Raw genomic sequence first — 21289 nt, 5'->3', positions numbered from 1 at the left:
ATCATATTTTGAAACCGCTACAGTGGTGTTCAAAATAATATCAGTCCAATATGACTAACCAGATTATTCATTGTTTTTGGTATAAATTATATTACCACATGTCAAGCAATTTACCAGTTGGTGGAGTAGATTCTTAGAAACCCCCCAGACTCCGCATTCATGATCTATATGTTTTTGAGTGTATTGGAATAAATTGAGAGAGGTGTGTTCAAAATAATAGTGTGGAGTTACATTAGTGAGCTCAATCATTGTATGGAGAAACTGGTGTGAATCAGGGGGCTCTTATTTAAGGCTGAAGCTGGCACATGTTGTACATGCATTTCTCCTAGAAAGTCTGAGAAATATGGGTCGTTTGAGACATTGTTCAGAAGTACAGCGTACGTTGGTTAAAAAGTTGATTGGAGAGAGTAAAACTTATAAAGAACTAAAGACAATGATATAATCTGTTCAGCTAAAATGATCTCCAATGCTTTAAAAGAGAAAGCAAAAACAGAGAGACGTGGAAGAAAACGTAAGACGACCATTCGAAAGGAAGGAAGAATAGCCAGAATGGCAAAGGCTCAGCCAATGATCAGCTCCAGGATGATCAAAGACAGTCTCAAGTTACCTGTGAGGACTGTGACAAGATGTCTGTGTGAAGCTAATCTATTGGCAAGAAGTCCCCGCAAAGCGCCACTGTAAACAAAAAAACAAAACACAAACACGTACTGAAGCCGATACAATTTACTAAAGAACACATCAACTGGCCTAAAGAGAAATAGAGAAACATTTTGTATACTGATGAAAGTGAAAATTATTCTTTTTCGATCAAAGGGCCACAGACAGATTGTCAGACGACACCCAAATGCTGAATTGAAGCCACAGTACACTCTAAAAACAGTGAAGCATGGTGGTGCAAGCATCATGATATGGGCATGTTTCTCTTCCTATGGTGCCGAGACTATCGCATATCGGGGATCATGTACCAGTTTGCACATATCAAAATACTTGAAGAGGTCATGTTGCCTTACGCTGAAGAGGAAATGCCCTTTGAAATTAGTGTTTCAACAAGACAATGACCCTAAACACACCAGTAAATGAGCAAAATCCTGATTCCAGTCCAACAAAACTGATGTTATGAAATGGCCAGCTTAATCCCCAGACCATAACCCAATAAAACACTTATGGGGTGACACAAAAAATACTGTTTCTGAGGCAAAGCCAACAAATGCAAATACATTGTGGGATGTTGTCAAAGCATCCTGGGCTGGAATAAGAGTTGACAGGTGCCAGAAGTTGGTTGACTCTATGCAACATAGATGTGAATCTGTTCTAAAAATCTGTCGTTATTACTATACTATTAAATATTAGGTTAGTGATTCACAGGAATGCGAAATCCTAAATAAAAAGAGGACAGATTATGAGTTTAAGACAAATGCAGACACTGCTATATTTTGGAACAGCCCAATGTTATTTTTTTTTATATTTTCTATAAAGTAGTTAAAAAGTATATACATTTCTCTGCATGTCTTGATTTAGAAAACTGTGTGCAATGTTCCCAATGAATGGAAATAAAAATTATTACAAAGACTTGGGGCATAACTCATGGTTTTCAACAACGCTGTAAAAGCTGACTTAAGATTGGGCATTCCTATGTTTGTATTATGAAAAACAGTCTCAAAATCACTGGGAAATGTTGAAACATTACCGTAATTGCCACATAAAGTGAGACTGGTCAGATTTGAAATATTAGGCTTGGTCACAGGTATGGTGTACTCTGAAACTCCACTGTGTTTTAGAGGACACCTACATTTAAAAGCCAGCTATGCCACTTCCCTTGAGTGATTGATCTTTCCCCACGTGTAGGGACCTGCCTCTTGGACTGGTCATCAAAGTTGCATGGTCCTCCTGGCTTTTAAAATTGTTATCTCTGAATAGTAAGACATGCATGGCTGAAATGACCGATCTAATGACTGACTCATGGTGCCCGTGGTTTGGGCAGCAAGATTCAGTGGTCGAGTTCACTCTAAAGGGGTTGTTCATTACTAAGGAACTCCTTTCTCATTCCCCATGTTTGCCCCCAGTAAAATAAAATGGCTTATAATTGCCTCCCTTGGTGGCGCGGTTCCAGCGTTGTCAGCACTCATATTTCCAGGGCTCACACGAGGTTGTTATGCAGCGTGAGCCTGGCACCCAGTCACAGCCAGCTTCTCTCTCCCTGCATTAACAGGAAGTCAGTGACCAGCTGAAGCTCTCACTTCCTGTGGTTTATACGTCTTAATGCGTGGAGAGAGAAGCCAGTCAGTGGTGACTGAGCATGGGGCTCACTTGAGAGGGAATGCAAGTGTTGACATCACCCATGTTGCCATGGTTGCAGCGATGTAAGTTTTTTTTGTTTTTTTTTTTTTTTTATTGGGAGCAAGCCAGGAGAAATGAGATGGGGTTGTACTAGTAGTGGACAATCCCTTAAAACTCAAATTACCTTTATTGTAAATGTTTTCAGTGACTGCAGACATTCTGATCTGTAGCAGAGTTTCCAATAGCCAAGGATAAGTGGGAGCATTTAATCAGAGGAGAAAGAAACATTCTTCCTTCAAAAACGATATTTCATATTTTATTGCTTTTTGTTTTACACTTAAATTTTTACATACAATCTTTATATGTATCCTGTATTGATTTCAGGTTAATATGCTGGATACAAAGGTTGAGTTGGAGACTTACAAACATTCTCGTCAAGGATTGGATGAAATGTATAATGAAACCTGGAAACAATTGAATGTAGAAAAGCAAGTTAGAGCGGTATGTTTATAACATTTGTTCTAAACAATATAGATGTGTGGCTAGGTAGGTCCTTACTAAACACAAACACACACCTACTTTTACCAGCTTACGGAAAGTCACCCTTACAAAAGTCTATGTGAAAGATCTGACTGTTCATTTAGTAGATAATTGCCTTTCTGTGTGTAGTTTACATGCTGCTTTTGTAACACTTCACTTCCAGAACCTTCCTTTCCTGTTTCTGGACATTAAAGAAGCCCTCCCATTAAGTTTTTTTTTTATTTACTAAACCTCTGTATGTAGTGCGTGTGTGTGTGTGTGTGTGTGTTAACATGCTCACCTAGTACACAATAACGGCATGCTCTCTGCTGCCGCCTCTGTCAGTGCGCATTGGCAGAATACCCGGGGGACAGAGACCAGTGACTTCTCTTAAGGGGGCAGCGCTGGCATACTGTGTATACTGATAAAGTTCTGCTCTATTCCCAGCTCATTACTACTGATCTGTGCAGGCAATAGAGAGCATGCTGTCATTGTACATATCACATAGTGTGCAGGGACTAGCCTAGCCACTGAAATGAGCGTCACTGATGACACTTAATTTCAGAGAGTAGGCAGAGGCTTTGGCAGTGACTGCATCTTCTGCCCTCTGATGACGCTTTGTGTATCCAAGCATGCAAAGGGATTCTCTCACAAATTATCCTCAGAGAGGAAGTAGGGGAAAATAAATTACAATAGCAGTGTAGTTAGGGGAGTTTTTAATGTAAGTATATTAAAAATTAGTTTAGATTACACTACTAAATAGATGGGGATTAAGATGAAAATTACTCTGGCTTTGGACCACCCCTTTAAGGAAACTGTTAAGTTTTTTTTAATAAAATGCACCCTCCTGCAAAATTGTTATTGTAGGGTTCAATTGTATTGTAAATAAGATAAATAGTGCAGTGTTGGCACCTTTTGAAATTACACGTTTGGTTGTACACATTAATTTCCTTTTATATGTATTAGAACATCACGAAAAAGGGAAATTGTATATAATTTTAACAAAAGAGGAAAACAAAGGTGCTAAAAAAAATGTTGGCACCCTCAACTTAATATTTGGTTGCGTACAATTTGGAATAAATAACTGTGATCAATCGCCTTCTATAACCATCAGTAATCTTCTTAAACGTCTCAACTGGAATTTTCCAGGTCTTTCATATTTGAAGGCGCCTTCTCCCAACAGCAATTTTAAGATCTCTACACAGTTGTTGAATGGGATTTAGATCCGGACTCATTGCTACCACTTCAAAACTCTCCAACACTTTTGTTTTTATCCATTTCGGGGTGCTTCTTGAAGTATGTTTTGGGTCATTGTCCTCCTGGAAGGCCCATTATCTAGGACGCATACTCAGCTTTCTGACACTGGGCACTATATTGTGACCCAAAATCCTTTACTAATCTTCACATTTCATGATACCTTGCACACAGTCTAGGCAATCTTTGCCAGAGGCAGCAAAACCATCCCAAATCATGTTTGAACCTTCACCATTTTTGACAGTCTGTACTGTGTCCTTTTCTTTGTAGGCCTCATTCCACTACCGGTAAACAGTGGAATGATGATTTACCAAAAAGCTCTATCTTGTTCTCATCTGTTCACAAGACGCTTTCACAGAAGGATTTTGACTTGCGCACACACATTTTGACAAGTAAAAATCTAGATATAGATTCTTTTTTTTTGGTAGAAATAATGAAATGAATATTTCATACTTATTGCATTACGCCCGTCATAATATAATAATAATATTCACTGAGGCGGATTTCCGTACTGCAATGTGGATCATCCGTGACTCCAGTTTGTTACATGTCCATATGGAAATTGACTCGGCAGGCTGTCATCAATCTCCTGCTATACACAGATTTTGACTGTATCCCTAGAAGTCTCTTCTACTTTCATCATAAATCTCTGGACAATTAAAATTAAAATCAATGGTGACTGGCCTCCCAGTAGACAACCTTTCCAGTGGGGATGCGATAATTTGACACGCGCCTGCTGAAGCCAATAAGTGACCATCTGAGTGATTGTCTACTCTGACAAAATAATAAAGGCTGCAGTCAAACTGCAGCCACTGATTGACTGGGGCAGGGACTTGACACCATTATCTCACATCCCAGCCAGGATGCGGGAGGTGAGTTTCCATTATTTTATTTTGACTGTGCTCCTAAATGTGATAAGCTGTGGCTCTCCCAATACCGATCCACGTCTTTTTAAGAAGATTTTTATTTTTTGTTTTTATCTCAATAAAAAAATCCACTATGCATGCATGTAAATGGACTCTGTTTACTCACCATGTGTTATATGTTGTTAGGATTTAGAAAAGGAGCTAGATTTGCAATTTGGAATGAAGACTGAAATGGAGATGGCTATGAAACTTCTTGAAAAAGATATCCATGAAAAGCAAGATACACTTGTAATCCTACGGAAACAATTGGATGATGTAAAATCCATTAATCTTCAAATGTGTCAAAAATTCAAGGTAAATAACATTTTTTGCACCACACTATCCTTCAGTTATGCCATTTGGCAGTAAATTAATATACACTTTGTCAGAACTGTACTTTACAAAGTAACATAAGTATGTAGTTTACAGTTAATACTTAAATACGAGCTGTCACCATGTCCACATTGGCCAGCTTTTGCTCTTATTTTATTTCCACTGCTCCTCTGAGTGTGCTGTTTTTTTGGGGGTTTTTTTGCCTAAATTAAGACACAAGTTTCCACTGATCTTGTCCTTTTTTATTTAGTACCATTTTGTTATGGCCTTTACCTAATGGGTGTGGCTTACATGAGTTCCAGGTGCAGTGTCTTTAGTTTACTTTTTATTTTTACCTCGTGAACCATGGCTCCTTGGTAAAGACCATAAGAAACACCAAATATTTCTAGAACCATGTGGTGGATTTAAAACAAAAAAAAAAAAAAAAGGAAAAACTCAGGAGAAGTAGGAATAAAATAAAACCAGAAACTGGTCATTCTTTTCCTGGTGATAGGTAGTCTTGTGTCAACCATACATTTCTTGTGAAATGCCAATAAAAGAAGGTGGGATGAAAGATTTCTTGCACATATTTGATCAGCAAAGTTAGTGAGCTCTCTTGCCAATAAGAAGTGTTCGTAGCAGAAGGACTGTGGAAAAGAAGCGCACATAGGGTTTATCCGATAAAAAATGAGAGTAGGTAATAAAACAGGTACTCACCTACTACAGTTGTGACAGGCATAACTCCTTACAAATATGAAGTAAAATAAATGCAGAGGTGGTCAGCCGCAGCCCCGATGATGCAGTGGAAATCAAAGAACAGTTTAAAGAAATCGGGTTCAATGCTGCGCTAAAAACCACAAATCCAAGGGATATCGTGAATTCCTTTTCTTTATTTTCACAAGTCAACGCGTTTCAAAGGCATCTCCGCCTTCTTCATCAGGACAAAAACACAGAAAGGAACAGCATAACCTAGTTAAGTTATGCTGTTCCTTTCTGTGTTTTTGTCTTGATGTGATTTGCATACTTACACTCACGTGGTAACGAGCTTCTTTTAATAATTCTCTCAATGTTCAATGAGAAACATTAGAAGAAAAGACAATTGTCACATGCAAGTATGAAAATCACATATGAGTGGAGTGACCATGTGATGACAGCTGGAACCAGCGAGCTGAGCTGAATTCTGACAGAGTTTATTACACACTGTTAGAATTGGTCATGTTCTAGTGTTTAATTATAAAATTAAAGGGCTTGTTCAAGTTTGAGAGGAGTCTGTAGTGATTCTGTGACCGAAGGCTTCTGAATTCTCAAAGCACGCACTGCACTTTTAGGATTCTCCCATGCCAGTGACGAGCGTGGACAGTCATGTGAGCACAACTGTGATCTGTATATTTCTGGCCACATTCTGATTTCACGTGTCCAGCCTCACTCAATTCATTTTCAGTGAGCGAGGCCCCGCATGTTTGTTTGGCACGTGACCACATGTATGTAAATCAATTTTGCAGCTTCGTTATCTCCCACTCTCACCGCCGGCACAGGAGAATCCTGACACCGTGCAGTGTTTTGTACTGTGAGAATCCAAAAGTCTGCAGTCACATAGTGACACAGAGTGACTGCAGACTCATCACAAACTTGGACAACCCCTTTTAATGCTACTAGTAACATAAATAAAAACATAGTAACCCTTAACTTGTCAGACAGCACAAGACTGTATTAAAGAGGTTGTCCACTACTTTAACATTGATGGCCTTTCCTTAGGATAGGTCACCAATGTCTCATTGGTCGGGGTGCGACACCTGGCACTCCCACCAATCGCCTGTTCTAGGTGACCGGAAGTGCTCAGTTCCCGATATGCCCCGTCTTCTGATAGTGGCAGCAGCCTCTTATGAAAATCAGTGATGAGCAATACCGGGCTGCGGACACTATCAGAAGACGGAAATAAGAATTTCCAGCCACCTGCACAAAGAACAGCTGATCAGCTCGGGTCCTATTGCTCTCACATCAGAAGTGATTTGCAAGTGGGACTGAGGCCTAATGATTAGACACAGTCCGTATCACAAATAAACATTTACATTAAGGTACCTTTTTATAGACTTCTCTGATCGGAATAGTTTCTTTCTATTCTTCATCTTGTCCTGATGCCATGTTTACTTTTCACATTCACATCTCATCTCTGCAGACTTTATCCACTCCGGTCTTCTGCAGCACTTCCTGACACGATGCCCTTACAAATAGCAGAATGATTAGAATACTCCTATATAAAAATATCTGCCCTACGTCGTGCCCCAGAATAAATAATGGCCCCTCACTGTGTTCTCTGCACAAAATATGACCCATACACTGTCCCTCTTATAGTACTTGCACTCCAGACTGCCCTCTCCTTTCCATACTGAGCCCACTCTTCACATTGTCCGCTCACACTGTGTAGCCTTATACTGCCCAGTCTTTATATAGTACCCTCTCATCACACTCCCCCCTTTTTGCTATGGCCTCACAGTGTCCACTCATGCTACCCCCTCTCCATATTGCCCCTCCACTACCCAGTCTCTATTCTGTGCCCCCTCACATTTTTCTCATCCCTTACCATCTCCTCACTACCTCCATACTCAACCCCTGTCACTCTCCATACTGTGTCCATATACTTTTCCTCCTCGCTCCCCATACTGTGTCCGCACCCATCCTGTCCACTTGCTCCTCAAACCATGCCCTCAAATATGCCCCCCACTCTTTATTCTGTGTCCTCCAAATTTCTGTCCGCTGTTTGTTCCCCATTCTATGTCAATATACATTCCCCAAGTCGCTCCACATACTTTGTATACATTCTCCCTCACCCTCACTCCCTATACTATGTCTGTATAAATCACCCATCACCCTCTCTCCCCATACATCATCCTTCAACCTCTCTCTCCCCATACAGTGTCCAAAGATACTTCCCCTTCCCCATCTTCTCTTCCCACCACACTGTGTCCACAGTTCCTTCTCCCCAGCCTCTCTCTCATATACTGTCTATAGCTACTGCCCCCTTCGCCACCCCCTGTCCCCTCATACTTTGTAAATAGATACTGCCCCCCTCACCCCATACTGTTCCTCTTCGGGTAGAAAAAGGTTTTTTGCCCAGCTCACCTGTGTGATGGAAGCCAGTAATCCTGGGCTGTGCACGGAGAAGAGGTTTGGAGAGCCAGTCCATGTGCATTGAAATTGGTTGAAGGATTTCACCAGCACAAAACTCCAGGCATTTTGTTCTTTAAAATAAAACTTCCTTTATTTTCTTATCATTAAAAAGTCCATGCTATAGTGGTCAAGCCCATGTCAGAGAGGACGCGTTTCGAACATCCAGTTCTTATTCAGTCTCTAAACCATCTAGTCACAGAACTGTTTAAAAAGGGCTGAACCCAAACATGTGATCAAATGCAAGGAGAGAGCAAGAAAATTACAAAAACATTAACCCCTTGAGTTATATCACTCCATATAATGCTTATAACACTTATATATATATACAAAGTTTTTTTAGTTTTTTAGCCAGACTAGTATGCAAACATCAATTCATTTCTTTTATTTAAACCTTTCGGAAATCTTGTGCCCATTAAAAACATCCATTTTATTTCTCTCTGAAAGAGGATATCTTTCAAATTTCCACCCCTTCTAGGTAGTTGAATTTTTTCAATGGCATTAACTTTCATGCCTGTTAAATTACCTGCATGTGCGTCGCGAAAATGTTGAGACGCTCCTGATAATTTTCTGGTGGTGGCATTATTAACATCATAAATGTGTTCAGATATCCTCTTTCTGAGAGAACGACAAGTGCTGCCTATATATTGTAACTGGCAAATAGTACACGATATTAAATAAACCACATGGTCTGAACTGCAGATTATGAGTGACATTATTTTATACGTTTTTTTATCTGTAAATGAAGAAAATTCTTTCACATTTGACATATAACCGCATAGTCCACACGATCTGTGGCCACATTTGAAAGAACCTGTGCTGGGTAACCAATTGCCAGTGTTTTTTTCTTTTTTAGTGGAACCGCACCTATTCATATGATCACTAGGTGATAACATGGATCCCAATGTAATGTTCCTTTTTGAAACAAATTTAACTCCATTTTTTAAGATTTTGTGTAATGTGTCATCTGTAGATAAAATGGGTAAATATTTTTTAATAATTTTAATTACATCATAATAATTTTTACTGTATGTCGTTGAAAAAACAACTGACAATTCTTTCTGGGGATTATCTCTGGTTTTATTCATGTCCAAATATTGTGACCTACTCACTTTGATTGCCTTGGTTTTGGCTTTCTGGAGATTTGTCATTTTATACCCTCTTGCCAAAAACCTTTTTTCAATAGTGCTGCATTCTGCCTCAAAAACCATTTTGGGTGTTGCAACATCTCCTAGCACGGATATATTCACCTGTAGGGATGTTATTTATAACATGCTTTGGATGGCAACTTCCCGCATGTAATAGTGAGTTGCCTGATATGGGTTTTCTATAAAGACTACAATTAATTTCTCCATTATCACCCTTCCCATGGAATTGTATATCCAAAAAATTAATTTTTGATACATCATGAAAAAAAGTAAAAAAGAGATTATGGGCATTATTATTAATATATGATATGAAATCCTCAATTTTTTTGTTTGGATTTTGCCATACAATAAGTACATCATCTATAAATCTCAGATATAATGCTATATCCAAGAAAAAAGGATTGCACTGATTAAAAATATATTGTTCTTCCCACCAAAACATAAATATGCCTGCTAGAGAGGGGGAAAACCGTGCGCCCATTGAACATCCCTGTAACTGAATATATCCTTTATTTAAAAAGGTAAAATAGTTGTTTTTGAGTAAAAACTCAGTTACGTCAATCAAATAGTCCTGTAATTCAAGTGAGTAGTCAGAATATTTTTTGAGCAAATCTTTCAACGCTAAAATGGCAAGAGAATGTGGAATCGATGTATATAGCGATTGCACATCACAAGTTAACCAACTAAAATTATCTTGCCATTTCATCTGAGAAATAATATTCAACACATGTTTGCTATCCAGGACATAGCCAGGAGACATTTTAGGAAGAAATTGAAGGTGGTTATCCAACCACTCTGCTAGATGTTCAGTATAAGAATCTATACCTGAGACAATCGGTCTCATTTTTGGGGGAAATTGATTTTTATGTGACTTGGGTAAGGCATGTAATAATGGTATTAAACAATAAGATGGATTAAGATAATCTCTCAATTTTTCATCAATTAAACCCAAATGTAAGCCTTCTTCTAGAATTTTTTCCAAGGATTTTTTTATATCTGCAGAGGGGTCATGATCGACTCTCCTGTAGGTATCACAATCCTGTAACATAGTCAATACCTCCCTTTCATAAAGTCCAGTATCCAAAACTACGACTGCCCCCCCCTTGTCAGAATTTTTTATTATGATGTTAGAGTTTTTTTGCAAGGAAATAATCGCATCCTTCTCAGTCTTAGACAAATTTTGAACCATAGGTTCTTGTAAATGAGAAAGAGCAGTTAATTCCTTTTCTACTATGTTCTGGAAATCAGTCATCTGATCACACCTCGAAGGTATGGGATAAAAACTTGGATTAGGAACATTAAAGTGGGAAACCGCACAATGTGAATTGGGTCCGGCACCACTATCACTTGACAAATCATGCAAATCTTGTAAAGCCATTTGTTCTTTAAATGACATAGGAGAGAAAAAAATGTCAGCTGATGCATTTGAAACATTGGGAACATTAACCTCATTTTCATCGTGAAAGAAGTGTTTTTTTACTGTTAATTTTCGGATAAACTTATTAACATCTAGTATTGTTTTAAAAAGATCAAACCTCTTGTTAGGAACAAAATTTAAACCCCTTTTCAAAACACTAATTTCACTGCTGTTTAAAATGCATGCCGACATATTTATAACAGAAAAATTATTATTATCAATATTCATTTCCTTTTCCCCCTCGTGAAATGATTGTGTTGATACACATGACTTTCTATGTTTGCGGCCGCTCCTCCTTGTTTTTTTCGATTTTTTTTTTTTAAAAAACGGCTGATTTTTCAAGTTTTTTGACACACTTGAAGAAGTGGATGGGGTGTCAAAATTATTATCGGACGTGTCAGTATTATAGTCTGTAGAGTCCACATCAGTCGTTTCAAAGTCCGTAGAAGAAAAATTGACACGAGTAGAATTGTTACGTCTTTTATGATTTTTCAATATGGATCTGGGACCAGCTTGGAAAAATCTCCTGGAATTGTGCCAATTGTAGATTTTATTATCCTCATAGTCCCTTAAATCACGAACAAACTTTTTTTCTTTGAATGCAGTTATTGTGTCCTCAAGGGCAATGATTTTAGTGTTGATCTGGTCTTTCGTGGTCTTATAAGCATCCAGACCTGAATATTGTGCAAGGGAAACTTCAATTTCTTTAATTTTATTCTCCAACACACCTATTTTATTTCGTTCTTGTTCTATAATTAATTGAATAAGTTTTTTGGAGCATTCAGATAAGATAGTGTCCCATTTTGCAACAAATTCTTGATTAAATTCAACTGTGGGTCTTTTGTTCAGCCGAAGTCCCCTGGGAACCATATTTTTGTCAAGATATGCTTGCAAGGTCTCACTGTCCCACCAGGTACGAATTCTCGCTGACATCACTTTTTCTAATTCCCACATAATTTGATTCATTTCTGTGTGCGTTTCCAAGGGGGTACCTTGCTTATTCAATGAAAACATTTTTGCTGCTCTCTCCATACGTAGTCTGTCTGAAGTAACAAAAATCTGATTGCTATTAGCTTCATTCATCTGGTCTTCCATTTTATGGCAGAATTTTTTATAAGGAACTATAAGTCATGCAATTTCATCATATATAGTATACAATGTCTCTTATTGAAAAGATCCAAAACAATGATAATTGACTTACTGACAGTTCCTATTCATGAATCACAGGGAGCACGGGTATAGCAGCTCAAGGTGAAGGTAGAAAAAGTTTTTTTTGCCCAGCTCACCTGTGTGATGGAAGCCAGTAATCCTGGGCTGTGCACGGAGAAGAGGTTTGGAGAGCCAGTCCATGTGCATTGAAATTGGTTGAAGGATTTCACCAGCACAAAACTCCAGGCATTTTGTTCTTTAAAATAAAACTTCCTTTATTTTCTTATCATTAAAAAGTCCATGCTATAGTGGTCAAGCCCATGTCAGAGAGGACGCGTTTCAAACATCCAGTTCTTATTCAGTCTCTAAACCATCTAGTCACAGAACTGTTTAAAAAGGGCTGAACCCAAACATGTGATCAAATGCAAGGAGAGAGCAAGACAATTACAAAAACATTAAACATTAACCCCTTGAGTTATATCACTCCATATAATGCTTATAACACTTATATATATATATACAAAGTTGTTTTAGTTTTTTAGCCAGACTAGTATGCAAACATCAATTCATTTCTTTTATTTAAACCTTTCGGAAATCTTGTGCCCATTAAAAACATCCATTTTATTTCTCTCTGAAAGAGGATATCTTTCAAATTTCCACCCCTTCTAGGTAGTTGAATTTTTTCAATGGCATTAACTTTCATGCCTGTTAAATTACCTGCATGTGCGTCGCGAAAATGTTGAGACGCTCCTGATAATTTTCTGGTGGTGGCATTATTAACATCAGAAATGTGTTCAGATATCCTCTTTCTGAGAGAACGACAAGTGCTGCCTATATATTGTAACTGGCAAACATGTTCCTTACAGGTATGACGTAATTTGTCACGTAATGGGGGGGGGGGCTTGTTCAAAATGCAGCCTGATGTTTTCCAGACAGAATAAACATTCTTTTTCCAAGTCCACATGGGCATGGAGTTGTTTATAATAGAAGCGGTGGTCTGGGGGTCAGACCCCAGGTGGGGTGGGGGGGAAGCAAAGCCCCTTCCCTGCATGATTATAGTGGACAGGAGGAAACATCATCATGCCCACCAACCAAGCTGGTCCCGCCCACTAAGCTGGAAGGAGCCTGTACATTTTAGGCTCAACCTTATCACTGGCGTTGTCTGCCGCCTATGCAGCGTTGAAGAGTGATGTCAGCAGTGTGATCAGCTGACCTGATCACACTACAGACGTCTCTTAGACCCCAAAGTCAGCATCGGCAGTCACTGCTTCAATTGTCATCAGGTCTGTCAGATGAGGACAGTTGATCACAGGGAGCTGCTTGCCGCACTTACTGAGTCTTGGCTGTCAGCGTGACAGCCAAGATTCTGAGAATAGCCGGCTGCCACTACGAGGCGGCAAAATGCAGCTGCCGAGGAGACTTGTAGAGCACCACATCAGGTGGCCTGACTGTGCCCCCTGACAATTGCACTCTGGGCCTATCCCTGCCAGCCCCCCAGATACGCTTTTCTGTGGAATGGCTGTAATTGTCCACTGTAAAAAAAAAAAAACGTTACACCAGTTCTTACTTAGTCCCTGCAGCTACAGTGCGACTTCCAGGTCCGATAATTATCCGATAATTATTTCTAATGCATATTCACTGCTTTCTCCGGCCACCAGTGTCTCTGATTGGTTGTTGTTAGACCACGCCCCCACCCTCTGAAACAGCATCTTTCGTTGGTTGGAATAAAAAACGCTGTCTGTGTTGTTATACTGGTGATAAATAAATAATGCCATGCGGTGTCCCCCCTGTATTGATACCAGTACAGCTAAAGCCGTGGCTGTGTATCAAAATGAAAGAAACCAAATGTGGCTTGTTTATGTTTTTGTTTTTTTTTTTTAATTTCCTTACAAAGACAATACTAAGCACCAGGAGGCATTCCACTCAAGTGGAAGAAAGGCGATTCTGGCAGCTAAATAAGGTTCTTTACAGTTAGAGTATTCAGATTGTGGAATGCCCTACCACAAGAGGTAGTAATGGCAAACACTATGACAACTTTTTAAAAAAGGGCTGTATGATTTCCTCAGTGCACACAACATTGTCAGTTATAAATGATTTTATAAGGTTGAACTAGAGGGACCTAGGTCTTTTTTTTCTTTTAAATGTCTTTATTAATTTAACACAAGTAATATGAATGATTAGCTGCAATCGCGTCCTCTCATCAGCTGTTCTGCAGTCCTGTTGTGACCACGCGCGCTCCCGCAGTCACAACGGGATCTGAAGAAGCGAGGGCGCATGTGCCGCCCTCTCCTGCAAAATACTAAATACTGCGGGCTTCAGAAACATTGCGCCGGAGATAAGCGCTATGCGCAGATGCCAACTCCAGCGCCATGTTTCTGAAGAGAGAAATTTACATACGGCCAGTGAGAGGGAGGAACAGGCGTGGTGGGTGGGGGTGCGGGGATAAACGTCTATAACACGCCCGGACATTAGGAGAGAGGTGCACACGTCAATCAAAAAGTGCACGAATTTTCAAACTTGATAAAGTTGGATTTATTTCACTGACTAAACACCCGAGCTGCACCCTAATGGTATGTACAGCCTGTGCCTGATAGTGCCAGTACTGCACTGGCTGCACCTTATACATGAAAATCCTGATGTTTGGTTCCCTTTAAACATATATTAGAGCAGTATGTATCTCTAATACACCTATTCCACTTTTTCAAGGAAAAGGTGTTTTTTAACTTTTTCCTATTTTATTATAAATGGCCTTTTTTTCAAAGAAAATATCTTTGTTGAATATTTCATATATACATCTAGTTTGCCAAATAATATTATTTGCATTACAGATAAGATTACAAGATTGTTCAGTTAATAAATGGTTGTCTTTTAGTAAAGCGGAGATCATTTTTCTGATGTATAAATAGCTGTAAAAATCAATATCATCTGGTAAATCGTGTCGTTTTTTTTTTTTTTTTTTTTTGTTTGAAAAGAAATAAAATTAGTTCCATCATGTAGATCCAAATTTTTTTTTTTTAGATTTCTCTTCCTTCATAATTCTGGAGTTTTAATTTCTGGGAGCCAATTGAAAAAGGTTAGGGGGATATTCTTTGCTCATATTTATTATTTTTTTTTTATTTAAAGTGGCTAATTTTCTCCATGTTAAGATAGTTGCACATAAAATGGGAGATTCAGGAAGAGGTTGATGATTCATTAGATTATGAATGATTTAATGAATATAAAGGATTATTATTTAATATTTATTATGCAAGTCAGTTTCAATCTCCTTTTATGTAGTAGTAACATTATCTTTGAACCAAATTTGACTTTGTCTAATTAAATTAGTATAGAAATAATTGTAAATATTAGGTAAGCCTAATCCTCCTTTTTTTTTTTTTATTAGAATATACCGTGTTTTTCCAAAAATAAGCCCTCCCCCAAAAAGAAGCCCTCGCAGGGATTTTCGGAGCAAGGCTTAAATATAAGCCCTCCCCTGAAAATAAGCCCTAGTCGCAGTTCAGTAATTAAGTGTCAGTGCAGCTAAAAAAGATAAAGATACTGCAGGACAGTTCATTATAGACAGCGGGGCACCCCACAATCACCCACCCGACACTGAGCGGCAGGACCTGCTGTGATCGCACACCCACACACATCAGATCTCTCACACACACACACAATCCGATCTCACACACACACATCGGATCGCATACACACTCACCACATCCAGAAACACCGATCGCTTCTCGCAGGCAGAATCCTGAGAGGCTGTGCGGTGGAGCACAAGGACCTGCATAACAGGACTTACGGCCGGACACATGACTTGCTCTCATCATTCCCTGCCACCGGAAGAGCTGGATGTGATGTGTGTGTGTGTGTGTGTGTGTGTGTGTGTGTGCGATCTGCTGTGTGTGTGTGTGATCTGCTGTGTGTGTGCGATCTGCTGTGTGTGTGTGTGTGTGTGTGTGATCTGCGCTGTGTGTGTGATCTGCTGTGTGTGTGTGTGTGTGTGTGTCTGGGATCTGCTGTGTGTGTGTGTCTGGGATCTGCTGTGTGTGTGTGTCTGGGATCTGCTGTGTGTGTGTGTCTGGGATCTGCTGTGTGTGTGTGTCTGGGATCTGCTGTGTGTGTGTGTCTGGGATCTGCTGTGTGTGTGTGTCTGGGATCTGCTGTGTGTGTCTGGGATCTGCTGTGTGTGTGTGTGTGTGTGTCTGGGATCTGCTGTGTGTGTGTGTGTGTGTGTCTGGGATCTGCTGTGTGTGTGTGTGTCTGGGATCTGCTGTGTGTGTGTGTGTGTCTGGGATCTGCTGTGTGTGTGTGTCTGGGATCTGGTGTGTGTGTGTGTCTGGGATCTGCTGTGTGTGTGTGTGTGTCTGGGATCTGCTGTGTGTGTGTGTCTGGACTCTGCTGTGTGTGTGTGTGTCTGGGATCTGCTGTGGTGTGTGTGTGTGTCTGGGATCTGCTGTGTGTGTGTGTGTCTGGACTCTGCTGTGTGTGTGTGTGTGTGTGTGTGTGTGTGTGTGTGTCTGGGATCTGCTGTGTGTGTGTGTGTGTGTGTGTGTCCGGGATCTGCTGTGCGTGTGTGTCTGGGATCTGGTGTGTGTGTGTCTGTCTGGGATCTGCTGTGTGTGTGTGTGTGTGTGTGTGTGTCTGGGATCTGCTGTGTGTATGTGTGTGTCTGGGATCTGCTGTGTGTGTGTGTCTGGGATCTGCTGTGTGTGTGTCTGGGATCTGCTGTGTGTGTGTGTCTGGGATCTGCTGTGTGTGTCTGGGATCTGCTGTGTGTGTGTGTGTGTGTCTGGGATCTGCTGTGTGTGTCTGAGATCTGCTGTGTGTGTGTGTGTGGGGGGGGATCTGCTGTGCGTGTGTCCTGGGATCTGGTGTGTGTGTCTGGGATCTGCTGTGTGTGTCTGGGATCTGCTGTGTGTGTCTGGGATCTGCTGTGTGTGTCTGGGATCTGCTGTGTGTGTCTGGGATCTGCTATGTGTGTGTGTGCGTCTGGGATCTGCTGTGTGTGTGTCTGGGATCTGCTGTGTGTGTGTGTCTGGGATCTGCTGTGTGTGTCTGGGATCTGCTGTGTGTGTCTGGGATCTGCTGTGTGTGTCTGGGATCTGCTGTGTGTGTGTGTGTCTGGGATCTGCTGTGTGTGTGTGTGTCTGGGATCTGGTGTGTGTGTGTGTGTCTGGGATCTGCTGTGTGTGTGTCTGGGATCTGCTGTGTGTGTGCGGGAGGGGGATCTGCTGTGTGTGTGTGTTTCTGGGATCTGCTGTGTGTGTGTCTGGGATCTGTGTGTGTCTGGGATCTACTGTGTGTGTCTGGGATCTGCTGTGCGTGTGTCTGGGATCTGCTGTGCGTGTGTCTGGGATCTGCTGTGCGTGTGTCTGGGATCTGGTGTGTGTGTGTGTCTGGGATCTGGTGTGCGTGTGTCTGGGATCTGCTGTGTGTGTGTCTGGGATCTGCTGTGTGTGTGTCTGGGATCTGCTGTGTGTGTGTCTGGGATCTGCTGTGTGTGTGTCTGGGATCTGGTGTGTGTGTGTGTCTGGGATCTGGTGTGTGTGTGTGTCTGGGATCTGGTGTGTGTGTCTGAGATCTGCTCTGTGTGTGTGTGGGGGGGGATCTGCTGTGTGTGTGGGGGGATCTGCTGTGTGTGTGTGTCTGGGATCTGCTGTGTGTGTGTGTCTGGGATCTGCTGTGTGTGTGTGTGTGTGTGTCTGGGATCTGCTGTGTGTGTCTGGGATCTGCTATGTGTGTGTGTGCGTCTGGGATCTGCTGTGTGTGTGTGTGTGTCTGGGATCTGCTGTGTGTGTGTGTGTGTCTGGGATCTGCTGTGTGTGTGTGTCTGGGATCTGCTGTGTGTGTGTGTCTGGGATCTGCTGTGTGTGTCTGGGATCTGCTGTGTGTGTCTGGGATCTGCTGTGTGTGTGTGTCTGGGATCTGCTGTGTGTGTGTGTCTGGGATCTGCTGTGTGTGTCTGGGATCTGCTGTGTGTGTGTGTGTGTGTCTGGGATCTGGTGTGTGTGTGTGTCTGGGATCTGGTGTGTGTGTGTGTCTGGGATCTGCTGTGTGTGTGTCTGGGATCTGCTGTGTGTGTGTGTCTGGGATCTGCTGTGTGTGTGTGTGTGTGTGTGTGTCTGGGATCTGCTGTGTGTGTGTGTGTGTGTCTGGGATCTGCTGTGTGTGTGCGTGTGTGTCTGGGATCTGCTGTGTGTGTGTGTGTGTGTGTGTGTCTGGGATCTGCTGTGTGTGTGTGTGTCTGGGATCTGCTGTGTGTGTGTGTGTCTGGGATCTGCTGTGTGTGTGCGTGTGTGTCTGGGATCTGCTGTGTGTGTGTGTGTGTGTGTCTGGGATCTGCTGTGTGTGTGTGTGTGTGTCTGGGATCTGGTGTGTGTGTGTGTGTGTGTGTCTGGGATCTGCTGTCTGTGTGTGTGTGTGTCTGGGATCTGCTGTGTGTGTGTCTGGGATCTGGTATGTGTGTCTGGGATCTGGTGTATGTGTGTGTGTCTGGGATCTGGTGTGTCTGGGATCTGGTGTGTCTGGGATCTGGTGTGTCTGGGATCTGGTGTGTCTGGGATCTGGTGTGTCTGGGATCTGGTGTGTCTGGGATCTGGTGTGTCTGGGATCTGGTGTGTGAGGGGGATCTGCTGTGTGTGTCTGGGATCTGCTGTGTGTGTCTGGGATCTGCTGTGTGTGTGTTTTCGTCTGGGATCTGCTGTGTGTGTGTCTGGGATCTGCTGTGTGTGTGTGTGTGTGTCTGGGATCTGGTGTGTGTGTGTCTGGGATCTGCTGTGTGTGTGTGTGTGTGTGTGTGTGTGTGTGTGTCTGGGATCTGGGGTGTGTGTGTGTCTGTCTGGGATCTGCTGTGTGTGTGTGTGTGTGTGTGTGTGTGTGTGTGTCTGGGATCTGCTGTGTGTGTGTGTGTGTGTGTCTGGGATCTGCTGTGTGTGTGTGTGTGTGTGTGTGTGTTTCTGGGATCTGCTGTGTGTGTGTGTGTGTCTGGGATCTGTGTGTGTCTGTGATCTGCTGTGTGTGTGTGTCTGTGATCTGCTGTGTGTGTGTGTCTGTGATCTGCTGTGTGTGTGTGTCCTGGGATCTGCTGTGTGTATCTGGGATCTGCTGTGTGTGTGTGTCTGGGATCTGTGTGTGTCTGGGATCTGTGTGTTTCTGGGATCTGTGTGTGTGTGTGTGTCTGGGATCTGGTGTGTGTGTCTGGGATCTGGTGTGTGTGTCTGGGATCTGGTGTGTGTGTCTGGGATCTGGTGTGTGTGTCTGGGATCTGGTGTGTGTCTGGGATCTGCTGTGTGTGTGTCTGGGATCTGCTGTGTGTGTCTGGGATCTGCTGTGTGTGTGTCTGGGATCTGCTGTGTGTGTGTCTGGGATCTGCTGTGTGTGTCTGGGATCTGCTGTGTGTGTCTGGGATCTGCTGTGTGTGTCTGGGATCTGCTGTGTGTGTCTGGGATCTGCTGTGTGTCTGGGATCTGCTGTGTGTGTCTGGGATCTGCTGTGTGTGTCTGGGATCTGCTGTGTGTGTCTGGGATCTGCTGTGTGTGTCTGGGATCTGGTGTGTGTGTCTGGGATCTGCTGTGTGTTTGTCTGGGATCTGCTGTGTGTGTCTGTCTGGGATCTGCTGTGTGTGTGTGTCTGGGATCTGCTGTGTGTGTGTGTGTGTGTGTGTGTTTCTGGGATCTGTGTGTGTGTGTGTCCTGGGATCTGGTGTGTGTGTCTGGGATCTGCTGTGTGTGTGTGTGTATCTGGGATCTGCTGTGTGTGTCTGGGATCTGTGTGTGTGTGTGTGTCTGGGATCTGTGTGTGTGTGTCTGGTATCTGCTGTGTGTGTGTGTGTGTGTCTGGGATCTGTTGTGTGTGTGTGTGTCTGGGATCTGCTGTGTGTGTGTGTCTGGGATCTGGTGTGTGTGTGTCTGGGATCTGGTGTGTGTGTGTGTGTCTGTCTGAGATCTGCTGTGTGTGTGTGTCTGTCTGAGATCTGCTGTGTGTGTGTGTGTGTGTGTCTGGGATCTACTGTGTGTGTGTGTGTGTTTCTGGGATCTGCTGTGTGTGTGTGTGTCTGGGATCTGTTGTGTGTGTGTGTGTGTGTGTGTGTCTGGGATCTGGTGTATGTGTGTCTGGGATCTGGTGTATGTGTGTCTGGGATCTGGTGTGTGTGTCTGGGATCTGGTGTGTGTGTCTGGGATCTGGTGTGTGTCTGGGATCTGGTGTGTGTCTGGGATCTAGTGTGTGTCTGGGATCTGGTGTGTGTCTGGGATCTGGTGTGTGTGTCTGGGATCTGGTGTGTGTGTCTGGGATCTGGTGTGTGTGTCTGGGATCTGGTGTGTGTGTCTGGGATCTGGTGTGTGTGTGTCTGGGATCTGGTGTGTGTGTGTCTGGGATCTGGTGTGTGTGTGTGTGTCTGGGATCTGGTGTGTGTGTGTCTGGGATCTGGTGTGTGTGTGTCTGGGATCTGCTGTGTGTGTGTGCGTGTGTCTGGGATCTGCTGTGTGTGTGCGTGTGTCTGGGATCTGCTGTGTGTGTGCGTGTGTCTGGGATCTGCTGTGTGTGTCTGGGATCTGCTGTGTGTGTCTGGGATCTGCTGTGTGTGTCTGGGATCTGCTGTGTGTGTCTGGGATCTGCTGTGTGTGTCTGGGATCTGCTGTGTGTGTCTGGGATCTGCTGTGTGTGTCTGGGATCTGCTGTGTGTGTCTGGGATCTGCTGTGTGTGTGTCTGGGATCTGCTGTGTGTGTGTGTCTGGGATCTGCTGTGTGTGTGTGTCTGGGATCTGCTGTGTGTGTGTGTGTGTCTGGGATCTGCTGTGTGTGTGTGTGTGGGGGGGGGATCTGCTGTGTGTGTGTGTGTGTGTCTGGGATCTGCTGTGTGTGTGTGTGTCTGGGATCTGCTGTGTGTGTTTCTGGGATCTGATGTGTGTGTGTGGGGGGGATCTGCTGTGTGTGTGTGTGTGTGGGGGGGATCTGCTGTGTGTGTGTGTGTGTCTGGGATCTGCTGTGTGTGTGTGTGTGTCTGGGATCTGCTGTGTGTGTGTCTGGGATCTGGTGTGTGTGTGTGTGTGTGTGTGTGTGTGTGTGTGTGTCTGGGATCTGTGTGTGTGTGTGTGTGTGTCTGGGATCTGGTGTGTGTGTGTGTGTGTCTGGGATCTGGTGTGTGTGTGTGTCTGGGA

At 42.8% G+C, this 21289-nt stretch overlaps 1 protein-coding gene across 2 annotated transcripts in view; it reads left to right on the top strand.

The window, feature by feature from the left end:
- LOC142303305 (RUN and FYVE domain-containing protein 1-like) overlaps window positions 1-21289 on the top strand; it is a 341419-nt gene that overhangs the window by 150540 nt on the left and 169590 nt on the right. For both annotated transcript variants that reach the window (XM_075344572.1, XM_075344571.1), the window contains exons 10-11: window positions 2662-2778; window positions 5103-5270. In XM_075344572.1, coding sequence (XP_075200687.1) covers window positions 2662-2778; window positions 5103-5270 — 285 coding nt within the window. The remainder of the gene's footprint in view (window positions 1-2661; window positions 2779-5102; window positions 5271-21289) is intronic.

Source organism: Anomaloglossus baeobatrachus, chromosome 4 (genome assembly GCF_048569485.1).
Source record: "Anomaloglossus baeobatrachus isolate aAnoBae1 chromosome 4, aAnoBae1.hap1, whole genome shotgun sequence".
Lineage (NCBI taxonomy): Eukaryota > Metazoa > Chordata > Amphibia > Anura > Aromobatidae > Anomaloglossus > Anomaloglossus baeobatrachus.
The sequence above is the reverse complement of the archived record's forward strand: the minus strand, read 5'-3'. Positions and strand labels throughout refer to the sequence as shown.